Below are 25091 nucleotides of genomic sequence, written 5' to 3' on the forward strand. Positions count from 1 at the left end.
TACAAGTTCCCACAACTCTGATCCATCCACTGCCTTCAGTTTAGCCCCATTATAATGCATCCACCACACAGTTTCCAGAAAGCTTTCTAAAATGCAAACCTGGACATGGCATTTTCCTGTTTCAAGATTTCAAAAGGAATTTTGTTTCTGGGTAGGATATAAGTAGCCCCAGGTCATCCTTCTCACTGGACTAGATAGAAGAAAAAAAAGGTAAATTACAGAAATGATATTCTTAAAGCCATAAGAGGGCTGTGGAAACAAAGATTATCAAATTAAAATACATGAGATGGTAGAACCTTCTCAGGTGAGCTGAGATTGCCAAATCTTTTCTTCCCTCTGGGGATTAATCCTGTCCAGGCACTGCTAAGAAACAGATTTGCTACAGACAAAGAGACTTTTCTAAAGGGAAAGGAAAATCAGAAGAGCTTTGGATGACTGTGTGGGTTGATGTGGTGGACTGAAATCCAGAGGCACTTTGTAACTGTGCCCAGGGTTCCCCACAGGACTTAATCTGAGTGCTGGGATGGAGTGGGAGACCATGAATTGGACTGGGGAGGCAGATGAACATTCCCCGCAGTCTTATAGTACTCAGAAGATAATGACTACGCTACCGTGAGAGGCCCTAAACAAACATTTGAAGCTGAAAGTAAACAAAGTCTAACTGCAGCCATGACCCGGCTCTGACTGGACTCAGTTCCTAACTGAGTTAACATGAGTCACACTTCATGCTGTTCGCCCAACTAAGGAAAGAAAATAACATTAATTTCATTACCTATAGATCTTTTACACAATTTCTGTCATACAGTTAAAAAAACTGTACCAGAAAATGTATAAAGTTATAGGACTTGCAAGAAAGAAATAAAATGTGACCAGTAACCAAAAAGGAAAAATAGATATTAGAAGCAGATCCAAGGATCATCCAGATATTGATGTCAGCAGGCCAGGACTTTAAATTATAAATATGTTAAAGAAAACAGAGACTATTGGGACAAAATGGATGACATAAAGTAATTTAAAACATAAGTAATAAGTATTTTCAACTGAGAATTAGAATATATATATGATTCAAATGGCATTTTAGAACTGAATGTATGTATATGTGCACACATATATAAATATAATCTGACATTGGAAACTGATATCACAGGTTTAGAAGACTTGCAAAGGAGACAGGATTAGTGAATGCAAAGATAAATCAATATAACATCTCCAAAATGAAGCCCAGAGGGGAAAATAAAGTGGAAATATAAGAACACAGGAAATAGTTGTGATATAATTAAAGTCCAAAATATGTGTAATAGCATTCCCAGTAGGACTGGAAAGTTGTAATTGAAAAGAAATAAAGATAATAACTGAGAATTATCCAACATTGAAGAAAGATGCATTCAAAAATTCCTATCAACCCCAAGCAGTATAGACACTGAGAAAAGTGTATTTATGCACAGCATGATAAAGCTGCTAAAAACCAAGCATAAAGAGAAAAACCTTTAAAACAGTCAGAAAAAAATATTACATTCAAAGAAATAACAATAGTATGAAGAGTGGAACTTTATAAACAGAAACTATGGGAGCAAGGAAGCAATGATATAATATCTTTAAAATACTGCTATCTAGAGTTTTAAATCCAGTGAAAATATCCTTTCAAAGTCAAAATGAAATAAACACATCTTTCAGAAACAAAAAGCCTGGAAAATGATTAACCATCAGACCCGTCAGACACTATAAGAAATACTGCGGGGAGTTCTGAATGAAGGAAAGTAATCGCAGTTGGAAGCCTAGTACCCGGGAAGAACTAAAGGACACAAGAAAGAGTATTGTGACCTTTATAATAATTATTAAAAGGATAATGATTAAAACAAACTGAAATAAAAACTGAAGAATTAATAGAAGAGATAAAATGGGATAATTCAGAACAGTTGACTGAAACATTCCAATGTCTCCTCATTTCTGATAAAATAAATACCAAAGTCCTTAACACAGCAAGCCAAGTGCTCTATGCTTTGGCTCCCATTTGCCTCTCTAGCTTTAATTCTCATGTTCCTTCTAGAACCCAGCCATTTAAATGGGACGACACAAAGCTCCCTAAGCACACACTATCCATCTTGCTCATACCACCTTACCCTTGCATACACTGCTCCTTTGCAAGAAACATATACTCCTTTTTTTTTTAATCTGAATAATATTGATTTAACTTTTACTATCTAGCTCAGGCATGATCTGGTTTCTCTGGAGAATCATCTATGAATCTTCATGTGGTCCCACAGTGCCCAGGGCTTACCACTATTATAGCCTCTGCTGTAAAACATAATTGCCAGGGGGAAACACTAACTAAAACCACCCACCCTGGCCAAGCACCATAGTAACCATAAGTCCTGGTAAGGAACATGGAACCAACAAGCCACCATCAACAGGGAAGGTCTAAAGGAGATGCCAGTCCATATATTCTTCCACCCTCCCAGAATCCTTCCCACTGGAACTCATCTTGGCTAAGTGAGGCACATGCCACCAGGAAGGACCTTGAGTCAGAATGATTGGCCAGAGGCAACACAGAAATTAATCCCATTACCATAAGACCACTTTGAGCCAAATGGCAAGGCCGTCTTCCTGGGTTCCCTTACCCTCCTGCCCTCCACCTGGGCACACCTTCCCAATAAAGTCTCCTCCTTTGTCAGCACACATGTCTCCTCAGACAATTCATTTCTGAGTATTAGACAAGGGCCCACTCTCAGACCCTGGAAGAGGTCCCCTTTCCTGCAACATAATGATTTGTTTCCTTATCTATTTCCCCAACTAATCTTCAAGAACTTTGAAGGCTGTCCCTCTACATGTCAGCTCTGTCCCTTCACCATCCAGCACAAGTGCCAGCAGAGAAGGCATTCAATATTCACCAGGGAGGCTAAATACACACATGAGCAGACATGATTTCTGTATCAGCTAGCTGAAGACCATTATTGTGCAGAGAATGTTACAATCCTGGGGCATTCTCCAGACCTTTGTTTCTAACTAGCACACCAGTACCTCAAACTCAACACCTTCCAAACTCAACTCTATTCATCTGTGTCAAACTCAGTCACCATGACTCTGTCTGAAGTCACCCACTGCAGCCAGCTTGAAATCATTTGGACGTCTGCCCAATTTCATTCCTGACTTCCTTATGTTTTTCCTTACGTTTCTTTGGTCTAGACTTCCTCTTCTCCTTCCTCACCCTTTGAACTCCTACCCATTTTAAGTCCACAGGGTCTTCCCTGTAGCTCAAATAGCAAAGAATCTGCCTGCAATGCAGGAGACCCAGGTTCAATCTCTGGGTCAGGAAGATTCTGTGGTCCATCCAGTGTTCTTGCCAGGAGCATCTCATGGACAGAGGAGCCTGGCAGGCTATAGTCCATGGGATCGCAAAGAGTTGGACACGACTGAGTGACTAACACTACTACTCAGAGGAAATTTGAACTAATTCTTTCTTATGCCCTGTGTGTGCTAAGTCACCTCAGTCATATCCAACTCTTTGGGATCCCATGGACTATAGCCTGCCAGGCTCCTCTATCCATGGGTTTCTCCAGGCAAGAATACTGGAGTGGATTGGCCATTTCCTCCTTCAGGGGTTCTTCCTGACCCAGGGATTGAACCTGCTTCTCTTACATCTCTTGTATTAGCAGGTGGGTTCTTTACCACTAAGACCACCTGGGAAGCATTATGCCCCAGGCAGGTGGCTCAGACAGCAAAGAATCCTCCTGCAATGCAGGAGACCTGGATTCGATCCCTGGGTTCCATCCCATGGACAGAAGAGCCTGCCGGGCTACAGTCCATGAGATCACCAAGGGTCGGACATGAGTGAAGCACAACGCAGCATAGACTTAATCTGCCTTCCTGCCTGGTGCTTCCACAGAACCCATTTGTGGTGTCATGCGTCACGCGTTCCGTCACCCTCAATAGTTTATATCTGTCTCTCTCTCAAGTTGATGACACTTTTTCAAAAAGGAACCGTTTTCCTTGCAGAGAAAGCAGATGCGTAGAAATATTTAGAAGGGAGCAAAGAAAGAAAAGCTGAAGAATAAAATAGAAAAGCAAAAGAAAGAAAGCATCTTTTTTAAATCATGTGGAAATTACAGGAAAAATTATATTAAGATATCTGGGAGAAAAAATTCTCTTTGAACTTTGAAAATGTATTAGCGGTTTCTTTGCATTTTTGGTATTTCCAACCAATCATTTACCCCCACCTTCCCTTACACATCCTCCCTGCCCATGAGGAGCAGTTGTCTGAAAACAAAGGAGAATTTTCCTGCTGCAGAATGTGCAAGGCTCCTCAAAAACACTGGAGCTCCCAGGCCTGAGGAAAGTCATTTGCTGTGCTCATCATTTCTTTCTCCTACTTCCTGGCTCTCAGGTTTCTGCATTCTCCCTCTCCTATTTCTCTTGCCTCAAATCTGACTCTGCTCCATCATTTCCTTCTGGGTACATGTTCTACATCTGAACTGCCTTTACACTTTGTTCTGGCTCCCTGGATCTTTTCTTGCTTGCTGTTCCCCAAATTCTCTTCCACCTGTGACTCAGCAGTACAAGATAAGTCCTCCCATGTTTATTCTTGAAAATGAATCATCCTGGGGAAAAAGCAATTGGCTGATAGACTGAAAGCCCTGTCGGATGAACTAAAAGTTATTTAAAGCCCTTCCATTTATGGATTCATGTTTTTAAAAGGAAATGAGCAGGTATCATAGATGATCCTCCTGAGAGCAAATAAATGCTAGATTTAGAAAAGAGAAACTGAGAAAAAGCAAATGAAGCTGATAATAACTAGAGTGGAAATACAGTGGTAAGGAATGGCAGCTGTACCTTGCTTACAAGTGGAATTAAAACAAACAAACAAACAAATGTTGACCAGCTGTAATAGGGAAGCAAGCAGAGACAAGAGGCTTAAACTTCCTCAAGTGTAAGCATAAACGCCTCCTTCCTACAAGGGTTATTATTTCTCAAGGATTGAACCCCAATCTCAGAGGATTTGAAAAGTTTAAAACCACAGATCTCAGATGGTTAGAGTGCAGTTCTGATCTTTTGACTACTACAAGCTGAAAATGTCTCTTTTCATTAATTATTTTAAATGAGTTCCCTGCGGTGTCCATATGCTTTCCGAGTGCCTCACCGAGTAGCAGGTTGTATCGCCTGCACTCCCGTTGTGTCCCTCTTTGCGGGTAGGATGTTTGTACAGAATTACTCTTTAAGTTCTTAGAAACTTGGAAGCCTATAACAATCTGAAAAAAATAGAGCATTCTTTTGCACATCTTGTTTCCAAATGTTCAGAGACCATTCACTTCTATGTTCTAAGATAAGCTTTCTTTTCCTCTCATCCCATTAGCCTAGCATTGCAGCTGGAAGGCTCTAAGACAATACACTTTAAGTAGCCGCCATTTATAGAGTTTCACATGAAAAGAACAAACCCAGATTGTCAGAGATTCTGTTCAGAAGCAGCCTTAGGATGTCTCTTTCTCTGGTTATCAGATTTGAAAATTCAGATTATGGGGGGGGGGGAAGATTCTCATTCATAGCAGAATCATATTATTTATGGCTTTCTGACTTCAGAAAAGTGGCAAAATAAAAATATTCTTTTTTTGTATTTCAGCCCATTAGCTGTCCTTTCTGTGAGCACTGACCAGCAACTAAGCTATAAATCTTAACAGTCAAACCACACTTCATTTCACTGCCATCTGCAAGACGAACATGGGTTACCTTCATGTTTCTCCATTTTGTTTTCTTAGTCAGTTGAGTTTCCTGGGGAGAAAGGATGGAAGTGGTACAGTGGTTGAGGACTTACTTTCAGAAAGTGATGGAAGCTCTGGAATTTGGGGACACTGCTCCTCTGGGCCTTCCCTAAAGTATTTCTCAGGGTCTAGAAGAAAAGCTGGTTTATTCACTTCAGGTAGCTCTTTCAACGTTCCAATGCTTAATGACCTAAAACTGCCTTCACAACAGCAGGTTTTAAGGGAGGATGGGAAAAAAAATACAATATCATTAATTCCTCAGAAAGAGCTAGCACATTTCCAAGTTAACTTCTTTTTTTTTTTTAATTTAACCTTCCTGTTACTCAGCTGGTACAGCTGCAGTGATCAGCAAACCCTGTAAACACAGCTGTTCAAGATAAAGCCATGGTCCTTTTATTCAAAGGGACGAAAAGAAACTCAAGACTCCCCATTCATTTATTTTTCATTTTGTATTCTTTTGTGATCTTCCCTTGAAAATGAGTATTCTGCACTTTTGGAAAAAACCCCGTTTCTCTTTTTTCTGCAAGAAAATTGCAGGCTTTGTGAGGTGAAACCTATTTTTCAGTATTTAATTTAACAAATATCTAAAATTTTGAATATGCAGGTACAATTTCATTTTGCTATAATGTAAACCAGGGCTGTGTTACTGTATCTATGATTCACATGACGAGATAATTTTCCAGGCAAGAATATTGGAGTGGGTTGCCATTTCCTTCTCCAGTGGGTGGGCATAGGGCCCCAGAATTTACCTGTCTAAGTTTCCAGTGATGCTAATTCTGGTAGACCAGGAAACATACTTTGGGAACAAGTGTATGTCAAACCAAAAGAGAAATATTCACAACCTGTAAAGTATCGTTGGTGAATGGCAGGAAGACTTGTAACTGTGCCTTTACAAGCACAGTCTTGGACGGAGTGGAAAGTTTTCTTTTTGCTTCATGGGATAAATGGATAATGGAATGCTTGTGTGCTTAGTCGCTAAAACATGTCTGACTTTTTGCGACCCCATGGACCATAGCTCACCAGACTCCTCTGTCCATGGGATTTTTCAGGCAAGAATACTGGGCTGGGTGTCATTTCCTTCTCTAGAGGATCTCTCCAACCAGTGCTTGAACCCAAACCTCCGGTGTCTCCTGCATTGCAGGTGGATTCTTTACCTGCTAAGCCATTGGGGAAGCCCCTCGCAAATGGAATAGAAGTCTACAAAAACTTAATTCAAGTCATGACTGTAGGCCCTTCCCTGGCAGGCCAATGGTTAAGACTTTCTGCTTCCACTGCAGGGGGCATGGGTTGGATCCCAGGTTGGGGAACTAAGACCCCACATGCCACATGACTCAGCCAAAAAATGATTAATTAGAAAGATGTGATTCTGTGTGTTCTTGATTGTTAGCTCTAGGGTAAAAACTGTGCTTTTGTCATTCTGTTGTCCTGTAACCAGCATCTACTCAGAGACAAGCTATGTCAGTGATTCTCAAACCATACCAGATATCAGTCATCTGCGGGGCTTGTTCAAGCATAAACCACTTGCACCACTCCTGTTTCTGATTTAGTTGGGTGGGGAGGCTTGGTTGCTCAGCCATGTCCGACTCTTTGCAATCTGATCGACTGAGCCCGCCAGGCTCTTCTGTCCATAGCATTTTCCAGGCAAGAATATTGGAGTGGGTTGCCATTTACTTCTCCAGTGGGTGGGCATAGGGCCCCAGAATTTACCTTTCTAAGTCTCCAGTGATGCTAATTCTGGTAGACCAGGGAACATACTTTGGGAACAAGTGTATGTCAAACCAAAGGAGAAATAGTCACAACCTGTAAAGTATCATTGGTGAATGGCAGACTTTGGACATCTACTCAGACATATATCATTCCAAAAGTTGTGCTCCAAAGTATAATACTAATAATAATTAATATTAGTAATAAAATTGTATTGAGTTTTTATAATATGCCAAGCACTAAGTGCTTCACATATAATTATTTCATGTAATCTTGGCAAAACCCCTATGGAGCAGATTAGTTTATAAATATGCATTTAATATTAACAAATAATAATGTATCTTTTGACAGCAAAAATTTCAACAGAAATTAGCATATTTGCTCTATGAAAGTGCAGCACCCCCTTGGACATAAGGTGACAAAAGATTTGTAATGAGTGAAATATTCTTGTTATATGATGGAGCTTCCAGAATGATTCTCACTACTCTTCTAAATAATACACTTCAGTATGATAACAATTTTTTTGTTTTAATTAATTTTTAAAATAATTATTTATCTAGTCTGCCAAAACTAAAAAAAAAAAAAAAAAACACTATTCTGTGTGGTTTGGGGCTTTCTGAGAGAAAAAAAGTTTTAATTTTATTTTTATCTTTTAAACATTTAGGGGAGAAAATTAACATTTCAGTGCCAACTCTATTTTGGAAACTATACTGGGCTCTTTCCACATGTTTTCTGGCTTAGACTTTACACTTCTGCCACTTGTTGGTTGTGAAGGCCTGGAGAAGTCACTCAATATCTCTGAGCCTCTTTGTCTTCCCTTTATTCAATGGAGATCACAAGACCTTATTCAGGTTTATTATGAAATACCAACATTCCTGGTTCAATCCGAGTCAAGAAGATCCCCTGGGGAAGGAAATGGCAACCTACTCCAGTATTCTTGCATGGGAAATCCCACGGACAGAGAAGTCTGGCAAACAACAGTCCACTGGGGGCTGCAAGAGTTGGTCACAACTTATCGACTAAACCACCACCACCAATATTCCTGGCACATAGCATAGTTATTTGTTTTCTTTGTAACAATCTATAAAATAATAACATAATAAAAATATATCAACAGTGATAACTTACTGCATGATTTTTGTATAATTCCACCATTGTAAAGGTCATGGGTTTTTTTCTTATAAACATTTCTTTCCATATATTTCACACCTAAGTTTATGACTTCTGAAGGTCTGACACTGGAAGAAAATAATTTATGATGAAATAAAAATCAACCACGAAGGATAAACAGACACTCTCTGGCTGTAAATATATACCTTTAACAACAACAACAAAAATCTCTATCCTGTGGACTTAAGTAGTGACATTTGTTTACACTAATCAAGTTACATCTTTGAGTAAAAGGCCTAGCCAGGTGATGGTATAAAAGAGGAAGAGTCACAGAGAAGGAGAAGTCAGTTAAGCAAAGATCCCAGAAGGAGAGTCAGTTAAGCAAAGGTCCCGTCCTCAGAAGAAAATGTCACAGAAATGCACACTATACTTGCCCTATGTGTAAATTATATGGGCTAATTAGTGTTATTGATCAAAAGTTCTTTTATCCATTGTTATGCCTGCATCTTCACTTATGGTATCCAAAATGCAAAAAGAAAAAAATTACTCAGTATTTTTGAGGCTTGTCATATGAATCTACATGAAAACTTTAGATTAGCTTGAATCCACAGAAAAAGTTTTTATCAATAAAATACAGGAAGTGAAACCATTACATGGTGGTATATAATTCCAGTCAGCAAACAGGAAATGATTTCAAATATATTTAACATTTACTGTCATAGACCTCAGCCTTAACAGCTACAAGTCATGTTGCCAAAATATTATTTTCTTGGAAAGTGTCTGGTCAGAAAACATCCCTATTTTCACAAAATTGTTGAGAGTCACAGGGACTGCCCTCTTCCTCCTGCCTCCTTTCCTTGCCTCCTTTAACCCTTTGTGATTAGTACTCCCTGTTCTAATCTTTATTCCCAATTTTGTTACATACTGAGCAGCTATAGAAATCTGGGGCTTCCCTGGTGGCTCAAATGGTAAATAATCTGCCTGCAATGCAGGAGACACGCGTTCGATCCCTGGACTGGAAAGGTTCCCTGGAGAAAGGAATGCCAGCCCACTCCAGTATTCGGATCTGGAGAATTCCATGGACAGAGGAGCCTGTCAGTCTACAGTTCCCAGGGTCACAGAGTTGGACACGACTGAGTGATTAACACTTTGACTCTCTCATAGACCCTTGAGATGTTTCTTATCCTCTCAGCCTCAATTTCACACTCTGCATGTAATTCTTACTGTGGTGTTAAAGGAGGTAAGAAGGATGAATGCTGAGTGATGTGTCTAATAAATAATAGTATTCAATAAACGTTAATTTCCTTCCTCCCTTTTCCTCTGTCCTAGTTGACTTAATCTCTCAAACTAAAATGAGCTTAAAAGTAAAATTTCCATTGTAGAGTAGTTATAGATTAACAGAAAATTTATAAAGACAGTAGAGAGTTCTGGAACCCCTTCACCCAATTTTCCCTATTGTTAACATCTTATATTACCATTTGTCACGATTTCAAAATCAATACTGGTACATTATTAGTAGTATTTTATTAGAACTCCCATTTTTTCTAACTGCTCTTTTCCTGTCTCAGGATCCCACATTACATTTAGTTTTCTGAATCCTTGGTTTCCTCTGGTATAAAACAATTTCTCAGATTTTGCTTGTTTTAGATGACCTTGACAGGTTTAAGAAAGACCTGTCAGTTTTTTGGTAGAGTCTCCTTCAATTTGTGTTTGTCTGATGCTTTTCTAATGCTTAGATGGGGATTATGAGTTGTTGGAAGAAAGACAAGAGAGGTGAAGTGTTATGTTCATTACCACTTATCAAAGTGAAAGTGAAAGTCATTCAGTCCTGTCAGACTCTTTTTGACCCCATGGACTATATAGTCCATGGCATTCTCCAGGCCAGAATACTGGAGTGAGTAGCCTTTCCCTTCTCCAGGGGATCTTCCCAACCCAAGGATCGAACCCAGGTCTCCCACATTGAAGACGGATTCTTTACCAACTAAGCCACCGGGAAGCCCACAATTTATCAAGGGCACGTGCTATTGACCTGACTTACCTCTGTTTGATGTAAACTTTATCAACTGGCCAAGGTTGCTTGCCAGGTCTCAGCAAAATTACTTTTTCCCTAAATGTCTACACAATACTCTCTGAAGGCAGATGAAGAGGAAAGTTAAGCTCTACCTCCTTGACTGGGGGCAGTATCTACATAAATTATTTGGAATTATAACTTTTTTAAAGGAAATCTTTGCCATCCAAAAGACTGAAGGTAGGTAGAAATTTTCCCCCAAACCACAAAGGCCAACGTATTGCTTCATTTCCAAAGACATTTGACTTCTGGGAAAATGGTGACTATGAAAATGTACAGGGAACTGGAAAGAGGTGAATACTCCCAAGTTTCCAATATTCCTAGTAGACAAATACAAAGAAGCTAAAGGATGTAATAAACAGCACGTGGGTGTGCATGTTCAGTCATGTCTGACTCTGCAATCCTATGGATTGTAGCCTGTCAGGGCTATAAGCTCCTCTGTCCATGGAATTCTCCAGGCAAGAATATTGGAATGGGTTTCCATTTCCTCCTCCAGGGGATCTTCGTGACCCAGGGTTTGAACTCACCTCACCTGCATTGGTAGGCAAATTCTTTACTACTGAGCCACCTCAGAAGCCACATAAAGAGAATGTGTGCATGTGCTAGTCTCTCCAGTCGTGTTCAACTCTTCGCAACCCTATGGACTGTAGCCTGCCAGGCTTCTCTGTCCATGGGATTCTCCAGGCAAGAATACTGGAGTGGGTTGCCATTTCCTTCTCCAGGGGATCATCCTGAGCCAAGAATTGAACCCACATCTCTTGGATCTCCTGCATTGGCTGGGGGCGGGGGAAGTGGTGGTTCTTTACCACTAGCCTGGGGGTTCTCTACCTGGGAAGCTAATAAAGAGCATAGATAGAGTTTAAAACTTTTGCAAAAATGTCTTATGGGGTGATGCAAGATGAGGGCCTACTATGGACTCTGGTATCCTCGCCATCAATTCTATGAGAAGGAAAGACCATATTTCCCATCTCTCAGTGCTGGTTGTACAAGGGAGGAATGATGAGGGTCAAGTTCCCAAGTGCCCGATTGGGCATTAAAGGAAGTGAGGGTGCCCAGAGTAGTTGCTTACCCATAGCAGGTGCTCAACAAAACATTTGATCACTTGACTCAGACCAACAAAATTTCAGTACTGTCACATGTTGATCATTGCACAGGCAGAATAGAGCAACAGCAAAGCGTATAGACTCTGGAGCCTGCCTTGGGGTCCCTGGCTCACCTCTTATGGGTTGTGTAAGTCACTTAACTTTTTTCTGTCTTGCTTTCCTAGTTATGAAATGGAGATGACAACTGTGGATACCACCAAGGATTATCAGTTCAGTTCTGTTCAGTTAGTTGCTCAGTCATGTCCAACTCTTTGCAACCCCATGGACTGCAGCACACCAGGCTTCCCTCCCCATCACCAACTCCCAGAGCTTGCTCAAACTCATGTCCATTGTGTTGGTGATGCCATCCAACCATTTCATCCTCTTGTGTCCCCTTCTCCTCTTGTCTTCAATCTTTCCCACCATCAGGGTCTTTTCCAATGAGTCAGCTCTTCGCATCAGGTGGCCAAAGTATTGGAGCTTCAGCTTCAGCATCAGTCCTTCCAATGAATATTCAGGGTTGATTTCCTTTAGGATGGACTGGTTGGATCTCCTTGCAGTCCAAGGGACTCTCGAGAGTCTTCTCCAACACCACAATTCAGAAACTTCAATTCTTCAGCTCTCAGCTTTCTTTAGGCTCCAACTCTCACACCCATACATAGCCAAGGATTGATAGTAACAATTAAATGAGTTAAACCATAAAAACCTTAGAACAATGCCTGGCATACAGTAAGAGCTCAATAAGTATTGACTACTATCATTTTAGGACAGAATAATACAATATTTACCACTCAAATTAGGTGTTCCAATATTCCCAAAAGTCAGTCCTGGGGCTTCTCCAATGGCTCAGCAGTAAAGAACCTGCCTGCCGATGCAGGAGATGATTTGATCCCTGGATTGGGAACATACCCTGGAGGACGGCATGGCAACCCACTCTGGTATTCTTGCATGAAGAATCTCATGGACAGAGGAGTCTGGTGGGCTATGGTCCATAAGGTCACACAGAGTCGGACGCGACTAAGCACCTGTGTATGCAGTCAGTTCTAATATTCTTTTTTTTAATCTTATATTTAAATTATTTATATTTACAATTACCCCTATTTTCCCACATAAGCTCTACTGGCAGAATAATTAGAAAATTAAACATACAAATAATACTATCAGTTACCCTCTAATAATAGTATGGACTTTAGTACATAATCAACTCATATGTTTAAGAATCAGTAAGTGTGCCTTCTGTTTTATACAAACTTACTGAGAAATTAATGGAAATTTATGTTTCATTTCTCAACTAATTCTTTTACCCTGGTTTCTAATAAATAATCCTTTCACCATAAATATTTTTTTAATGGTAGCCAAAGAAAAATGTGTCAGATCATAGAAGACGGAGTGTTCTGGAGCACTCCAAAGACAGAGTGCTCTTTGTTGCCCTAGCATAAGAATAAAGAAGGATCAGAGTGTGTTCAGATGGATAGGTCTGACTTACCTTTAGAGTCATTCTACAATGAAGAGTGGTTCAATAACAGAGAAGGCTATCTGTACGATCGTGAGTATAGCCTATAGGGTTTATTCAAGATACGGCTGGAATAGGCTTCTCTTACAGCTGGATTGGGAATTAGTCTACCAGACATCAGATACCTCTTTCAAATTTGTCACTTAATTATTAAAGATTAATAAACATGTGAAAAATGTTTATTCTCACAAATAATTTAAAAGTACAACTTAAAACACTGACAGTCTATCAGAGCAACAATTTTAAGACAATGACAACATGCAGTGTTGGCTCAGACACAGTCATTTCCCTTTCCTGCTGGTGGTAGAGCCCACACATCATTGGGACAGCAATTTAGCAAGACTCAGAGACCTTTAAAACTTTGACTCAACATCTCCGTTTCAAATAATTTATTCTAATGATGAATGTGGTCAGGTATTCTAACACGTATGCATGAAGGTATTTAAAGAAATGTTCCCAGTTAAAACTTGTAAACAGTTTAGATATCAAAAAGAAGAGAATGTTTAGAAAGCTAGCTATTGTAATAATTCCTAAGGAGTTGTCACGAATATTGATATCTGGGGACACTCATATTAAATAACAGAAATGTACTACCTGTATGTTTTTTAGGTTGTAAAACAGGTTACAACTATGTATACTACATCCTCACTTTTATAAAATGCATATTTGTTTAGTTGCTTTAGCATGCTCAGAACAAGACCTGAAGTGTGAAATGCCTAAGTGTTAGTGGTGGTTTTGCTGTTAATGATTTATTTTCATCTTTTTCGTCTTGCTTATTTGTATTTCCAATTTTTCTCCTAATGGACATGTATTATTTTCATAATAAAGAAATATTCTAAGGTTATATTGCCTAAATTATTCATTTTATCTGTAATTTATCTAGATTAGAGTACTTTCGTGTGAGTCCAGAAACCAAATATTGCCATACATTAAGAAAAATGCATGTACACTGTGGTTTTGTTTCTCTATTTTATCTTTTTAGTCATTTTATTTTTTTTCCATTTTCTGATGGTAATATGACTTTTGCAGAAACTACAGAAGGGAAAAATCTATTTCTTTGGGTTAATTGTTAACTAAGCATTAGAACTTCCTATTCTCTGTTAAACTCCATAACTCCATACTCATCTTCGTTCATCTCCTCAGGTTTAAATTGAAGATGACCTTTTACCACCTACCTTCTTCTCACACATAATATCATAAAATATCTTGAGTCAATGGAAAACTGATGTTTATGTATAAGACAGAACATAATAAATGCAAAGATTTTATCCTGGAAACAGAATCTTAGGAGTTAAGGTGAGAACAAGGCTTTACATGATTTAATGTCTTCCTTCACTATTCTTGCTTCTATTTCCTATTGGCTTTTTCTTTTTGTATCTCTATCTCTCTTATTTTCCTCCCTCTCTGTTTAAACATCTCCCCACCTGCATACCCAAATGTGCTTTTCCCCTTTTAGTCTCTCTAAATTCTTTCACGTATTTACTTTTCTTTCATACTTTGCATATAGAAGAGAACTGGAATGATTTCTCTTTGGATTTCCTGATCTGATTAGGAATAGGGCACATTCTCCAGAATAATATTTTCTTAGGTAAAAGGTAATCTATAATCTCTTTAATACTGGATGAAGACCACAAAAGATACTTTACATCTGACAGTTGTATTGCATTTGTAGGTTTTCTCCATAGGATTCATGAACATGTTTCTGGGAGAAGTCAGGGCTGTACTTGCCAAGTCAATTCTAAGGATATGTTTTTAATTTTTTTCTTCCAATTAGTTCAAAAATTTCAAAATGGCATTATTCTTTACTATCTCTTTACTACAAATTGTTTAAATTATGCCAACTACCCATTTGAATTAAAGGCAGAAGTTTTAAAGATCACAGATATTTTGTATTGTCACTTGAAAAGATGCAGTAAACAGGGATATCTTCGATCTTTACTGCCAGAAACCTCTCCCAAGGCCCACAGAAATATATAGCAAAGGTAAGAGGATCACTCTGCTGTAGTCTTATCTAATCTGGCAGATGCAAAGTTCTAGTTTTAAGAGAAATCTGTGAATTTAAGTATCTACACATCAGCACTAATTTTCAGAAGCAAGTGTCATGGGACAACAGGAAAGGAAATAAGATGAGACAGAAGTCCAAAAAGAAATAAAGAGTTCAAAAGGCTAATTTTGAACTCTAAGTAAAGGTTGATTAAAATTAAATAACTGAGATTGTCATAAGGGATGGGAAATTAGTATTTGGCTGAAATAAATAAGGATCTGTGGACATTTGGATTCACTCTTCTGGAAGTGTCACAGAAAGAGAAATAATGATCAGTCGGTGTTACCCTGGAGTAACTTTATTTCCTGATTAAGTTGGGTGGCTGGGTGGGGGCATTTTACCATACACCAAGTTTTCCATTCTCAGCATTCTATTCTTGTACAGGATCAGTCATGCTATATTTCTAAATTGAAAGATTCTTCTGCCTGAAAGCAAAATGCCACTTGACATTTTAGCAAGCCATAATTCAAGGAAATGGAAGAACAAATACCAAAGGGTAATTTAGTGTAACAGGATGTTTAAAAGGGAATGTTTTTTTTCTCCTACCTCCTTATCAACAGAGGTCCAAAAAGTCTGAAAGCAAAATAATTAATTAATTAAGAGGTAGACAGCATTCCCACATTTCAAAGTGAGGTACTAGATCAATTCTTTGTGCTCGCCCCCTTTGTCAAGAAGGTGGCTCTAAAACTGATCTTGTGATGCTCAGATCAACCACCACTCTAGGACAAAAAAAGACTAAGGATGCAGAAATTCTAAGAGAGACTTGCACTGGAGAGAGTCACAGGTAAGGACTGAGTCCCACCCTCATGGAAGAGGAGGGACTCTTCCCCTCAGTTTTAGCTTCCATTCACACAAGCCATGCAAAAAGCTAAATATCTGCTGCCCAGGATAACCCTTAGAGGGACATAATGAGCCAGTGAATTAATATCTGAAAAGGTCTACTGTGACTGAAACTGCCCCAGTGAGCAGGAGGAGAAGGAGTGACTGTCAAGTAGCTGGAGTGACAAGGATGTGTGGGTTTCCTATTGGTCAAGCAGAAGTTAACCCAAGGGAAGTTATGCAAGAGGCAAGGCTGCCAGTGTGAGGAGACTGGAACAGAAAAACCCCAACTGGTGGGGTTGAGCCCCAGGAGTTTGGTCAAAGAAAGCATTAACTTAGAAAAGTGCAAGGCGGAGGTCTCTGGATACTGTCATCAGAGAATGCTCAACTTTACCCTCTAAATGTGAACTATGGACTTTAGTTAATAATAAAGTATCAATATTGGTTCATGGATTGTAACAAATGTACCACACTAACATTTGACACTGTATGGGCTGAGGGCAGAGTATGTATGAACTCTCTACTTTCTATGCAATTTTTCTATAGAGCTTAAAAAAGTAATACAGGCACATGGTAATAGAAATGCCAACTGTATCAAAGAAAATACAATGAATAAAATTGTTTTCTAAAAAAAAATTGTGTAATACAAAAGATGAAATTATGAGACCATGAGTTAGGAAGAATATAGAAAACAAACCAAAAACAACAACAACAACAACAAAATTAAAACTGCCTGGCATTAGAGAGTTAGAAGAATGTAAGAATGAGATCCATCTGAGTGGCAGAAGAGATGAAATGGCTGAACAACAGGAAGGAAAGACTAGAAGTCATAGAATGAGAGTGATGTTCAATATTCAAAGTTAAGCTCTTTGAACTTCTGTCACATAAACCTCTGTGAGTGCAGGATGCTCAGTCATATCCAACTTTTTTTGAATCTGTAGACGGTAGCCTGCCAGGCTCCTGTGTCCATGGGATTCTCTAGGCAAGCATACTGGACGGGGTTGCCATTTCCTACTCCAGGGATCTTCCCGACCTAGGGATCGAACCTTCCTTTCCTGCAGCTCTTGCATTGAAAGGCGGATTCTTTACCACTGAAACACCTGGGAAGCCCACAAATCTCTGTGTGCCTTACCAAAACCAGAAGTAAAATCTGACATACATTCTAAGAGAGGTAGCTAGCTAGCTAGACACATACATACATACACACATATATTGCTTTTGAAGAACAGGGTTAATTTCCAAAATTAGGTTGATGATGGAGTAGACACAGAAGACTAGAAGACAGGATAGAAATCAATCATTACAAAGAGACAAGAAGTAAGAATCAGATACCAGCCTGAGAATATAAGCTCTCCTTCTGCCACACACACACACATATCTACCAATGATCAGAATGGGAGCGAAATCTTGAGGTAGTCATTAGACATTCCACAGAGCATAGAAGGAACTGGGGGCCAATTTTACCCTTTACAGGTAAGATGTACTAACCTGTATGTTTTCTTATCAAGTAGCGAATGTTTTGATGGGTCTAAACATGATTCCTCCTTAGAAAATAAAGGAATTTCCTTTATGCTTTTCTCTTGAATCTTATTTCCCATTAAATTAGTGTCTCTTTCAGGAACAAAAAAACAGTTTTCAAGTTGCCAATGCTTTTCCTAAAAAAAAGAGAGAGAGAGAGAGATTTATTTTTATAAAATGTACTTTCCTTGAACATTTGGGCTTCCCACCTGGCCCTAGTGGTAAAGAACCTGCCTACTAATACAAGAGACGTAAGAGATGCAGGTTCGATCCCTGGGTCAGAAAGATCCTCTGAAGGAAGGCATAGCAACCACTCATCTTCTTGCCTGGAGAATTCCATGGACAGAGGAGTCTGGTGGACTAAAGTCTACGGGGTAGCAAAGACTGGGACAGGAGTGAAGTGACTAAATATGCTAGATTCTTTATTGAAGTCCTCAGAACATCAAAAATGAAGGAGATATGTAAGTTCCCAAGGAGCTTACAGTCTTAAAAGGGAGATGGAACATACACGTGTAAGTTTAATAAGATTAGAAAGGGATGCATCATCATAAGAAGCAAACAGAAATTTTCTGAAGTTATAATTTGTCTTCTACCAGTTCACGCTGTATCCACAGGAAGGCCTCAGGGAACACAGCCTGTATGATGAGGGAGCATTAGGGATCCGCAGCATATCTCACCTGCAAGTGATCAACTTTGTCAGAAGGATTTACAGGGTAGAATGCCTCCAGGGCCCAGGGAAATAGTGTCAATGAATGATCAGGTCTCTATAGGATGATAAATAGTAAATTAAATTCAGCCTCAGTGTTCATAAGCAAAAGGGAAAGAAAGATGGGACTACACTGACTTAGAGTAAGCCCATTTTCCATTAAGGGAGCCATAGCTACTCTCAGGGAAGGACATATGTTCTTTCCCAAGAGAAGTAAGAAATACAGATCTTATATGAAAACTCATGTGCAAACATGGGAAACTTAAATTTTAAACACTGGGTGAATAAGGTCAATCAAAGTCACCGAGTATCAGAAGCATCAGCTGAGGAGGGGGAACTGGAACACAAACTCTGCAGAGCACAACAGTGGTCAGTGCTGTGATGGACACTGAAGAAGCACACGAACCACCTCACTTCTTTTTATACCACAGTCGTCTGACAGTTTCCTGGGATAAATGTATCTCCACAGATAAAACATCCCCACTCCATCTCTCCAGCTCTAGAAATAGACATAGCACACTACTTACGTTTAAAAATCTAACTTGGACACCAACCTCAGATCAATAGCTATGCAGTAAAACTGATTCACAGTCTTTAAGAAAAAAAACTTCTTTTATGAAATATACTGAACCGCAATTACATGAAATTTTGAGTACGTTAATCAAATTGAATGCAATCAGAAGATGAAGCCTTAATGAAGGCAATTAAAATACATGACTGCCTTTCCTTTTGTTTTTATAACTACTAGACCAAAATTAATTCAACCAAAAGACAAATGCAACATTCAAATATAGGTCAAAGGTCACTATGCTGTACATATCAAGTTGGCAGGAAAAAATTGTTCTGACCTTAGTCATCTTTACAAATGGAGTCCCTTCTTATCTAAGTATTTCCATCTGCCTACCATATCTTTCTGTGAAAGCATGCCTCTGCTCAAACTAGGAGAAGAACATTCACTGTTGTTTTTTTCCAGTTATCTACTAATTTCCTTTTTCTTCCTCCACTCCTTTTTACGTCCTTCCCCTCCCACTGCCTCCTATGGCCCTTGAAACTAGCAGCACCATATCCAAGAGCTTAATAAAAGTGAGTTCTCAAAAAAAAAAAAATTAAAGTTCAGGCAGAAGGGACTAGAAAACCCAGCTGTCCTGTGCTTTGCCAGCCTTTACTTTCTAAAACTACCCGGGCTATCTTGAACAGAAGGGATAAAACCAAACTGTTTTCATGGAGGCTTTTAGAGGCTGAACTCCTTCGAAAGACAAAAGACGACAAAACAACTAAGGAAAATGACCAAAGGTATACAAATGAACAGTTTTACTAGCATATATTTCTTAATTCTAATAAAATCTCCACACAGATTGTGCTTTCTGGACACAGTTTTTGTGGCATCCATACCTAAAACAGTCCTATTTCTTGCTTTAGCATCATCTAAGGTCCATGGGGTCCAAAGAGTCGGAAAAAACTGAGCAACTAACACACACACACACACACAAACACACACACACAAAAGGTACTTTTGCTCCAGACACCACCTGCCAGATGACTCTTTGTTTCTTTGCACCTCCTTTTACCAGAGCCCGTGTGGCATGGCCTCGTAGCAATGTCAGGATTGCAGTAACTTCTAGAGCTGCCAGCTTTTCAACTCCTTTTATGTTCAGAATGCCAGCCGCGCCCCATGCTGTCTCTCTCACCACAACTGCCCACACACCCATTTGAGTTCCCACGCAGACACTCTTTTTGCTGAGAAAAGTCTAGCACTTGCCTTATTTACAGAGCAGAAGAGGCTGTTCAGCTCTTGGCTGTCACGTGGCAACTCCCACATTACCCAGCCAATCCACCCACCAATTTACCATCATTTTCTGATTTACCACCACCCTCCACGTCTGCAAGGGCTGTACGGAATTGGGGCAGCACAGGTTGACGTCCTCAAGCTGACTCCACAAAAGGAACAACAGACTTTGTCTTCCAGTATGAAGGGAACCTCCACACTCAGGGCATGAGAGTGGCATCCAAGGCTGCTGACTAGGACTAAGTCAACCAGCCAGGCAGAAACTGAAGTTCCAGGGTGAGCTCTTACCACCATGTCTGAACAGTACTGGTTGAAATAGAACAAACTGCTATATTGTCCCCCAAACAAAAGGGACTAGTAACTGAGTTCCCATGAAAACAAATGGAAAAAAGAAATATGAGACAATAAATATTTTCTTTCTTTCAAGACCTCTGGTTCCATTTTTTTGTAAGCTCATATAAATCAGAGCTTAGCTTCATGGGAAGAAGAAGTTAAAAACATGAACCGTGAAATGACAGCTTGATTCAAAGCCAAACTCTACCACTTATTAGTGTCTGTGACTTCAGCAATTGATTCACACTCTCTGTGCCTCTGTTTCCTCATATGTAAAATGGGAATAATGAGCGTTCCTCCCTAATGGGACAGGCAATTATGAAGATTACATGAAATTACTCATGTAGGGTTTCCACGTGGCACTAGTGGTAAAGCACCCGTCTGCCAACGCAGGAGACATAAGAGAAGAGGGTTCAGTCCCTGGGTCACGGAGATCCCCTGGAGCAGGGCATGGCAACCCACTCCAGTATTTTTGCCTGGAGAATTCCACGGACAGAGGAAACTGGTGGGCTACAGTCCATGGAGTCACAAAGAGTCAGACACGACTGAAGCAACATAACACGCACATAGAGACCTCAGAACAGGACAAACTCAGAAAACATTAATGAATGTGATTTTGGCAGGAATAAATCAGACAATGAACACAAAAGATTTGTTTTTTTAAATTTTCTACATTTGATTATTGCCTGATTGTTATCTGACGGTCACAGTCATCTATCTATTTTATAGTAATGCAGTACAATTATCCATACTGTATTTCTACTGAATTTTGAAACTGAAGAGATCCACTTATTTTGGTGGAGAAATTTTGCTCAGAAATCCTTACATATTTTAAGCTGCTTAGGTCCCCCATCTTTCCATGTCTCCGGTGTCCTCTACTTGATGGAACTGCCATGGTTAATAAGGGAGGCCTGGAGCTATAGTTGCAGAAATGGAAGTCAGTTCTTTCATGACTAATGAAATTTACTAGCCGATGAAATTCAAATGGAAACCAGGCCAAGTTCATACTAAATGTCAAGTAAATATTAGAATAGTAAAGAAGCAATATTTCTACCTGACCAAAGATCTGGACAGGAACACCACAGATATCAGTCACACAAACGCTGCAGTCTGCAGAGGCAGAGAGAATCAGCGAGCGGCCGTCCAGCTCACACATCTCTAAGGAGCTTATCCAGTCTTCATGAGGCCGGAACGATCTTATCAGAGTTGGGGCCTGTGTGAGTTTGTTCTTGCTGGGATTAAGACAGTACTCCTGAATGAAAAGACATGCCAGAATTCTAAAAATGTCCAAATATGAAATGACTACTGTGATAGAACACTTTTTTTTTAAGTCTGATACAGAAATTGAACAAAGGTGCATTTGGAAACAGCAATCTGTAATACAAATGCAAAAGAATAGCTCATGATAACAGAGGTTAGAAAAATGGTATTCACATCCCAGAAAAGGTTTCTAACTGATTTGACCAACTTGAGAAGTAGAAAGAAAGGAAGGACAGGGAATGGAAGGATGGAAAAATATAAGCAGTAAAGTCAGCTATTAGATAAAGTGAATGAACTTTATTATGTATAGGTAGTCACATTTTATACAATTTTATAGCATTATTAGAAAATTGAGCAGGTAATCAGTGACACAAAAAAACCCAAAAAAAACTCAGGATGACAATGTTAGATAACAGGCCAGTACACTACTTAGATTATGTTTACTATCTCATTTAAAATGAGGCATATCTCAGCTATTTATTCTCAAACAATGCTGTAGTACCGTACTAACAATATTGCACTCCTAAATTGGGAGACTGACCTGACTATATATTAATAGAGGATTTTCAATATTGAGAAAAACCTATTTTTCTCCATGAATTAGAGAAGACTCTGATCAGTACATAAGTTTTCTTTAAAATATTGAATGTTTCTTCCTTTATCTAGAAACAGACAAGACCTGATTCATAATTATCTGAAACAAAAGACAATCAAAAATTATAATGATAATGTAAGAATTTTTTCAACATACCTCTATATTCCAGATTTTTAACCACCCCTCCAGATCTCCTGTGGCGAGGTATCGATTTGATTTATCAGTAGACATAATAATAGGACCAACTCCACTATGAGCCAAAAATTCAGCCAAAAGTTGCTTCTTAAATGTATCCCAGAATCTGACATACCCAGATCCTCCACATGATACCAGGTTGGCTCCCCCTAATATGTAAGAACACCTAATTAGGAAACCGCAAACACAAGAAACAACTTCCTCATCAGTTTCCTTGTTGAAAGCATACGGATGTCGGACAGGTGAGTAGCCCTGCGATCAATTCCCAGCACTCTTGATTCTCTCAAATACACACTGGGAAAAGCCCTATGAAAGCTTCACTGGTTTGTGCTGAGTATTAAGTGAGGTAGGATACGTAAGATGGTCTATAAAATCTAGTTACCACTCCTTCATTCATTATTTTGATATTATTTGGGTTTCAAAATTTTGATAAAATTGATTTGTTACTTCAGACAAACTTACAAAATATTAATTTCAACATTATGATAATAATCCAATTACAGAAAACCCATCTTTCTTAACTACTCATTGGACACACATACCAAAGTAGTAAAATTCCTCATGCACAGAGCTGGTTATGCATATATGTATAGTTACAGTAGCACAGCGATGGGTTTCCTGTGCAACCATATGCTTAGAAATCTACTTATGAGCTTGCTTTTTAATCTTTCATCAAGAATTCATTGTAAGTCCTTATGGAACACTTTTTTGATTCATAGGCCTAGAACTAACCTTTTCATTTTCCATTTTTATACGCATGTAGAAGTACTTTACCTAAATTATTCTTCTGTGGCAAAGTTCCTATTATTATTTGATAAATCTGTAGATGACTTTCAATTTGCTTCACAAATGAGCTGCCTATTAACAATGATATCTGTTTAAGGTAGAAATAATGGTATATAGCCGCTTCAGTGGAAACAATTTGGTAATACTGATAACATTAAGAAGAATTAGTGTTGAGGAAATGAGAGCAATTTCAGGATAACAGTTCATTTTATGAGTGTAGGTGCATTCTGGAAAATAGAAAGTTTTAGACTCTAACCATTTCAAGGTCTATTTTAAATATTCCACAATGATTCTAGAACTCTATAAGGGTATATACCTTTATTGATTTTTAATGCAGAAAAATTTTACATGAAAATCATGCAGATTTTCTATCTTCAAATTGAATATGAGAAACTGAATATGGAAAACAGGGTTCAGATATGTTTATTTCTTTTTTCAATCATATAATACATATAGATCTAGATTCCTAACATTAAGAAAAAACACTTCTAAAATTAAAAAATTATTTTTTAGAAGAAAAGTTAAAAATATGCATTGCTTTCAGAAGCAGATTTTTATTTTGGGAAGATGCAAGCTGCATCAATACCACGTTTACATTACCACTGAAGACAAAAAGGAAATTAAGCAAATAGTTATTTCATTTATTATAATATCAAATAACTGTGGTAAATCATATGTTAGCATGTATCTTAGAAGCAGCTCTAACCAGAATTATTCTGAAAAGGATGCACAGTTGGTATAGACACCCAAAGCATTACCTACTAACCCCCACCAAAAATATTAAGACAAAGAGCAGGCAGTTCTCATGACCTGGGATCAGCAATTAGCAGCAGCTATTTCAAATTTCAGATTAGTTTCCAGTCTCCAAGTTTCTCACTATTTTCTCCTAGCCCATGTTGATCACATGTGCCAGTGTGGTCTTCTCAGATGCAACTCTTGTATCCCATGTGGGCTTTGGCTCATATATTTGGAGCATATTTCATGCTGTGCACTGTGCTTGTGTACTTAGTGGCTCAGTCCAGTTCAACCCTATGGACTGGAGCCCACCAGGCTTCTTTATCCATGGGATTTCCCAGGCAAGAATAATGGAGTGAGTAGCCATTCCCTTCTCCAGGGGTCTTCTCAACCTAGGGATCGAACTCTGATCTCCTGAATTGCAGGTGGATTCTTTACCATCTCAGCCACCAGGGAAGCCCATGCTGAGCCCTATACCTGACAAATCTCTATGCCATGGCTAGATTCAGTTCAGGTTAGTCACTCAGTCATGTCTGACTCTTTGCAGTCCCATGGACTGCAGCACACCAGGCTTCCCTGTCCATCACCAACTACCAGAGTTTGCTCAATCATGTCCATTGAGTCAGTGATACCATCTAACCATCTCATTCTCTGTCATCCCCTTTTCCTCCCACCTTTAATCTTTTCTAGCATCAGGGTCTTTCCTAAGGAGTCAGTTCTTTGCATCAGGTGGCCAAAGTATTGGAGCTTCAGCTTCAACATCAGTCCTTCCAATGAATATTCAGGGTTGATTTCCTTTAGGATTGACTGCTTGGATCTCCTTGCAGTCCAAGGGACTCTCAAGAGTCTTCTCCAACACCACAGTTCAAAAGCATCAATTCTTCGACACTCAGCTCTTTTTATGGTCCAACTCTCACATCTATACATGACTACTGGAAAAACCATAGTTTTGACTATGCAGACCTTTGTCAGCAAAGTAACATCTCTGCTTTTTAATATGCTATCTAGGTTTGTCATAGCTTTTCTTCACTTCTGATTGTTGCCCAGAGTTTTTCTCTATCTGATCCTGACATACACAACATGGTAT

At 39.1% G+C, this 25091-nt stretch overlaps 1 protein-coding gene across 1 annotated transcript in view; it reads right to left on the bottom strand.

Annotated features, from left to right (window-relative positions):
- WDR49 (WD repeat domain 49) overlaps window positions 1–25091 on the bottom strand; it is a 167223-nt gene that overhangs the window by 16768 nt on the left and 125364 nt on the right. Inside the window, exons 14-18 of the mRNA XM_040248294.1 lie at window positions 22445–22632; window positions 21488–21685; window positions 17579–17745; window positions 8583–8692; window positions 5804–5950 (exon numbers count right to left, since the gene is read on the bottom strand). Of these exons, the coding sequence (XP_040104228.1) occupies window positions 5804–5950; window positions 8583–8692; window positions 17579–17745; window positions 21488–21685; window positions 22445–22632 (810 nt within the window). The remainder of the gene's footprint in view (window positions 1–5803; window positions 5951–8582; window positions 8693–17578; window positions 17746–21487; window positions 21686–22444; window positions 22633–25091) is intronic.

This window comes from Oryx dammah, unplaced genomic scaffold (assembly GCF_014754425.2).
Source record: "Oryx dammah isolate SB20612 unplaced genomic scaffold, SCBI_Odam_1.1 HiC_scaffold_2, whole genome shotgun sequence".
In the NCBI taxonomy this organism is placed as follows: domain Eukaryota; kingdom Metazoa; phylum Chordata; class Mammalia; order Artiodactyla; family Bovidae; genus Oryx; species Oryx dammah.